Source organism: Macaca mulatta, chromosome 13 (genome assembly GCF_049350105.2).
Source record: "Macaca mulatta isolate MMU2019108-1 chromosome 13, T2T-MMU8v2.0, whole genome shotgun sequence".
NCBI classification, from domain to species: domain Eukaryota; kingdom Metazoa; phylum Chordata; class Mammalia; order Primates; family Cercopithecidae; genus Macaca; species Macaca mulatta.
Genome location: NC_133418.1, coordinates 71108749 through 71114866, shown reverse-complemented (window position 1 = coordinate 71114866; position 6118 = coordinate 71108749). Strand labels below are relative to the sequence as shown.

General features: G+C 40.5%; 1 protein-coding gene across 1 annotated transcript; it reads right to left on the bottom strand.

Annotated features, from left to right (window-relative positions):
• Positions 1-2164: 2164 nt before the first annotated feature.
• On the bottom strand, positions 2165-3177 carry LOC716425 (transcription initiation factor TFIID subunit 9-like). Its single transcript, XM_077959621.1, is given in 2 exon segments — positions 2165-2448; positions 2450-3177. Coding segments are annotated over 2 exon segments (807 nt in total). The 5' UTR covers positions 3053-3177; the 3' UTR covers positions 2165-2244.
• Between the last annotated feature and the right edge of the window lie 2941 nt (positions 3178-6118).

The window sequence follows — 6118 nt, the reverse complement described above, 5'->3', positions numbered from 1 at the left end:
ACAGAACATTAAAAAAAATTAAACACAAAGGAAAAGATCATAAATTGGAATATATTATTCTCTTTATCAGAAGACAGTCTTTGTTCATCAAAAGACAATTTTAAGAGGGTGAAAAATAGAAGACATGTGCAACACAGATCTTCAACAAAGGACTTATATTCTGATTATATGAAAAAATACTGAAAATCAACTTAAAAACCCAGCAACCAATCTTAATTAATGAGTAAGATACTTATAAAAGAGGATATCCAAATAACTAATGAACATACAAAATTGTATATAATATTACTAGTAATTACAAAAATCTACTTTAAAACCACAATGCAATGTCATTATACACCACCAAATTGGCTATTTTTTGTTTCAAAATAGACTATAACAAATGTGGGTGAGGATGTAGAATAATGGAAATTGTCCATTGCTGCTGGTATGGATGCAAATGGATGAAACCACTTTAGAAAACATTTTATCATTATCTACTAAATCTGAAAATACACATACCGTTTGACCTGGCACTCCCACTTCAAGTTACACAGCTAACAGAAATACACGTGTACGAGCACCAAAGACACATGCAAGAATATAGTACATAATTTGAAATAACCAGAAACTGAAAACAGCACAAATGTTCATTATCAACAAACAGGATACATAACTTGGGCATATTTAGAATGAATTTGTTCTTGATCTTGTTGTACTTGTGAACAACAGTTATTCCCACAAGTATCTAACATAATGTTGAGAGAAAGAATCCAAACACAATATGGCACTGGCTGGATGATTCCATTGCTACAAATCTTATATAAAGATAGAATAGGTTACCTTTTGGGAAGAGGTCCTCACCAGAAGACAGCAAGAGGAAAGCCTGTGGGGTGGGGGTAATGTATTTTTCACCTAAGTGATGGTTACATGGGTGTGTTTATTTAGTAAAAATTCAAAAGAGTTACATAAATATAATATACACAGTTGGCCCTCTGTATCCATAGGTTCTGCATCTGTGGATTCAACCAACTGCAGAATTAGCCATTGTCTTTCCAGTGTTAGAGATGGATTCATAATGATTCATCCCTGTCTACTCATCTTCCACCCTACCCCCGCCCACCAATAATCATGGCCATTTATTTTACTATGATCAGGCAAAGATGGGCTGCACTCTTTGTCTCTGAAAAGGACAAAGGTGACTGGCTCCTGTGGTGCTTTGGGACCAGCTTTCCTGACTCCCAGTCTTACTCTATTTTGGGAAGGGAGTCTGGACAGGAGACACAGCCATGGAAGTCACCAGCACATGGATGGTAGTGAACACCTGGTTCTGGAAGAGCTCACGCCGAGCATGAAAGTGTCGGGGGAGGAGATGACTGAGGCTAAAACACTGGACAGAAAATGCCAGCATTTAAAGAGTAAACAATTAGAGGTGCCAGAAGACAGAAATTAGGATATGGCCATTCTAATGAGTCTGCTCCAGAAAAAGTCAGACTCCATGACTATGAGCCCAAGGAGCATAAAGGAATGGTAGAAGCAGGTACAGGTCTGAATCTCAGTCATCCAGCAACAGGTGCTGAGAGAAGGAGAAGCAAGTACAATGTCTTTGTTCCTGGGATCAGTTCCAAAAACAAAATGACATTGTCCTCTCCCTCTTCTGCAGCACAAAAGCAAACCGTCAATGAGCAGATGTTTCCCACGGGTCTCCCTTCAGTGGCCCTGGGGCAGAGAATGGCTCCACCCAAATAAGGGCAGCTCTCAGTGCAATCCTAGGATGGCGCAATAGTTCCAACTCTAATGGGCTAGTGGCTCATTAGGACTAAATTAGTCCACAGCTACAAATACTCATTTCTCATGAACAGTAGATGCAAGATTGGATACGCTCACGGGGCACATAGACCCAGTAAGATCTTCCCAGAGGGAGGTGGGGAGGTGAGAAGGTGGCTCTGCCCTGCCTTGCCATTCAGGCACCTCTATTTCTACTTTGGGCCTTTTTCTTCACCCTGGTTTAACCTCAGAAAATTCACAACCATGTGAAAAAGAGTAAATTTTTTTTTAAAGTAATGAATGACAACTTTATTTTTCTTACACTTTTAACGCTGATGAAAAACCTTCATTTCAATTGAAAAGTATGGTAACTGTATTTACTCATTAAATATTATTAAAGTTTTCTAAAGCACAACTTGAAAACATCCAGCATGCACATTTAATATCAGTACAATGAATTCAAGACCAAGTATACATGTTACATGCAGCAAGGCTAGATTACAAATTATCATAGTCATCATCATCATCATCATCATCATCGTCATCATCATCATCTTCACATTTTCTTTTCAATGCATTTGATGATTCATTGGCAGTATTTTGTGATGACACCATATTAGTGGTAATAAGAACGTTTTTGGACCCAATTAATGAGGGATTAATCAGAACATTCTGAACTGCTGAGGTTGCAGGAAAAGTCTGCAGCTTTTACAGCTGGAGACTGCGAAGTAGGCATCTGTACTGTAAACCTTTGACCTGTGAGGGACATGGGAGTCCCTACTTTAGCTGAAACAGACATGGTCTGTGGGGTTGGTGTGCCTAGTGTGGGAGTACTTGGTCTGCTAGTAACTGAACCAACACTTAACCACAGGACTGTTATTCTTCCCGCAGAAGTTGATGCCTTTTTCTGTAAAGATTTCAGCCTATAGTTTGGAGCTGTTAAGCAATATCTATCAGGTGGCAACCTAGGCCCTGAATATGGCTTGATCAGTGGCAAAGGGGTTTGATTTCTTTGCCTTGCGATATCTAATAAAAAATCTCTTGGGGGAGGAGAGGTAAAAGACTGGTCAGCGCGGCACTGGATTGCCAATCGCACATCATCTGCATCAACAGTAGCTTTCTCAGCATGGCTTGAATAAATTTTTGCATCATCTAGAATTGTGGTCACATATCGGAAGGCAAACTCCAACATCTGATTTATAACTCTTGGCTCATATTCTGTAATCCCCATATCCTTCAGGATTTGTGCCATCATCTGTGCATCTTTCGGCATGCTCTTGGGAGAAGCCATCTTGCCAGACTCCATGATACCCGATGATCAGATTTCTCAAGCTAAATCACCAACATTAATGTATTTCAGTCCCGATTTTGATGCAAGTTCTTTGCCTAGGGTGGTTTTTCCAACCCCTGGTGTACCTGGCCTCTGCCCTTAAAGTTCTTGACGAGGGTGAGCAGGATGTTTGGAAGCAACATCGAAAAAGAGTAAATAAAATAAAATGAAGACAGTCCCTATATTTTATTTATTTATTTATTTATTTATTTATTTATTTATTTATTTTTGAGACAGAGTCTCGCTCTGTCGCCCTGACTGGAGTGCAGCTGCACACTCTTGGCTCACTGCAAGCTCCACCTTTGGGGTTCACGCCATTCTCCTGCCTCAGCCTCCTGAGTAGCTGGGACTATAGGTGCCTGCCACCATGCCCAGCTAATTTTTTTGTATTTTTAGTAGACGGGGTTACACTGTGTCAGCCAGGATGGTCTCGATCTCCTGACCTTATGATCTGCCCGCCTCAGCCTCCCAAAGTGTTGGGATTACAGGCGTGAGACACCGTGCCCGGCCTTCTAATCTCAATTTTTATTCTCAGGTTTCTAAATTTACTCTACGAACGTCTCTTGGAACAAATTACTTGCCCTCCAAAAATACACCACCAGACACTCCTACTGGAATCATCTCCCTTGAACACCCCTTTCATCCTGATGTTGGCTCCTTGTTCTCTCCAATGTTAATTGTGAACTCTATTCCCTCCAACATCTAGCCTCTCCTTATCTGCTCACCTGTTCTCACTGCTCCCAAGCAGAGACGTCTCCTTAGAGGCGACCTCTCTCTCTATGCCTGTGTCCCCCACCCTCACCCACCATTGCCTCATCTTCAACTCGAGCCTCATCCCTTCCCTTTCCATTCAAATGCCTCCATATAATTGAAGCTGTCACTAACCCACCTGACACTCCGTGCCTTCTGAGATCTTGTAGCATCACATCTGCACGACAAAATTTGTACTTCATTATATTTGACGGAACACATGGGGAATCTTTTAAAATATGGCCAATTGTGGGCCCAGAGTATCTCCAGGGAAATCAGCAGGCCATCTCCTAAAACACCTTAGAGGGTGACATTCATTAGCTTAAAAAATATTTCCTGGTTCAGAATTTCTCTCCTGGACTTGCAGGCTCAGACATCAAATGGGCCATCATACCATGAGTAGACTATTTCTTAGGAAAGACTTACCTTACCCAGGCCCATAAGATCCTCTGGTCATTTGTCATAAACAGTAAATGTAAGAGGCGACACACCCACTGAATACACAGACTCAGTGAGATCTTCCCAGAGGGAGGTGGGAAAGTGACTCTTTCCTGTCTTGGCCTTCAGGCACCTCTATTTCCATGCCGGGCCTTTCTCTTCACCCTGATTTAACCTCAGAAAATTCATAACCATGTGAAAAGGAGAAAATAAAATAAAATAAAGATAGTGCCAGTACAGAAGAGTGGTTATGAACGCCAGACTGCCTGGATTCAGACTGACTTTACTACTTGCTGGCTCTGCAAACTTGGGCCAAGGACAGAGCCTTTCTGGGCTGTATTTCCTTGTTTGTTAAATAGAGTTATTAATAGGTAGTAACATCCTCAAAGATTGTGGTGATGATTAAATGAGTGATAACTGTTGTGAGGATTAAATGTGTAAAGTGCTTGGAACCAAGCCTTGCACCTAGTAAGCACTCAGTAGAGGTTAGCTATTATTTTTAATTAAATCAGAGGAGTAGTTTATTGATTTATGATTTCAAATATAAGTGTTACAAAGAAGTGATAAACTCTAGCCAGCCTAGCCTCTGCTCAGTAAACATGGACCAAGACCAAGAACTTTTTTATGGGATTCAAATAATGAGAAGCAATAGAGCATGATGCTTTTAATCCTGGCTTCAGTACTTAACTGTGTAAACGTGGATGGCCTATTTGATTTCTCCAAGCCTCAGTTTCTTCATCTGTAAAACAGAGATGGTGATAGGATCTTCATCACAGGGTTACTATTAAGATTCATGGAGAAAATCAACATAGGGCTTCAGATTCTGCCTAGCACATAGAAACCATTCAATATATAATAGCTCCTGTTGTTAATATTTAGCCCCAGGCCAGTGTTTATTTCACTATACTCAGTTGCCTCTTGAAACGATCAGCCCCTCCTTCTCTCTTTTCCATCTTTTATTTTCCTCAACACCCAGATCTCATCTTTTGACACTTGTATCTGTATGCACATTCATAAAGAACTTTCAAAGAACCTAGATTACCACAGAGAAGACCTGCTTATCTGTAGTATAAAGACAGGTGCCCAGTGGGAAGACCAACACTTTAGTGGAGCCTGACATATGATTTGTGTTACATTGGGCTGGATATTTAACATTAGTCTCATTTTTCCTCATCTTGAGCGATCAACAGTCAATCAATATAAAAGTGATTTTTAAAGTTTAAGGTACTATACAATGTCTAACTATTTTATACCACTACTTGAAAAAGAACACACAGTGACGGGAAACAAACTGCACCCCAAAATAAAAGAACTTGGATTTCACATCTGCAAACTAGAGATATTAATAACGTTTTTATGGCACTACCCGAGTTGAAATAAGGGACTGAAAACTCAGAGAAAAGACAGATTCTGTAGAAATGGCAAACAGAATATAATCCTGGTGTGGGAGGGATATTGAGGCATTTCACTTCTGGTGACCCAGAATTTAGGTGAGCAATGAAGCACAAAATGAACACAGAATTTGCTCCTCAGATACTTCCTTGTCTTCCCCCCCATCTATTAAAATGGCCAGCTCCCCAACTAAGAACCGAGGACTGAAACCCAAGTTTGTCAGCAATCCAATTCTTATTTCTCATTTATCTGTACTGAGGTTCATTAGAGACTCAGGACTGGGTTTTCTTCCATGCCTGGAAAATATTACATCCACCAGTCATCTGCAAGTACGAACAGTGAACTTCAAAGCAAATGACTGAGTCTGAAAATAGATTCTTTCTCCAAACGGCACTAATAGAATATTTGCCCCAAAGTTTTGAAATCCAGAATGCCTGGAACATTCTTGTGAAGTCGTAACTA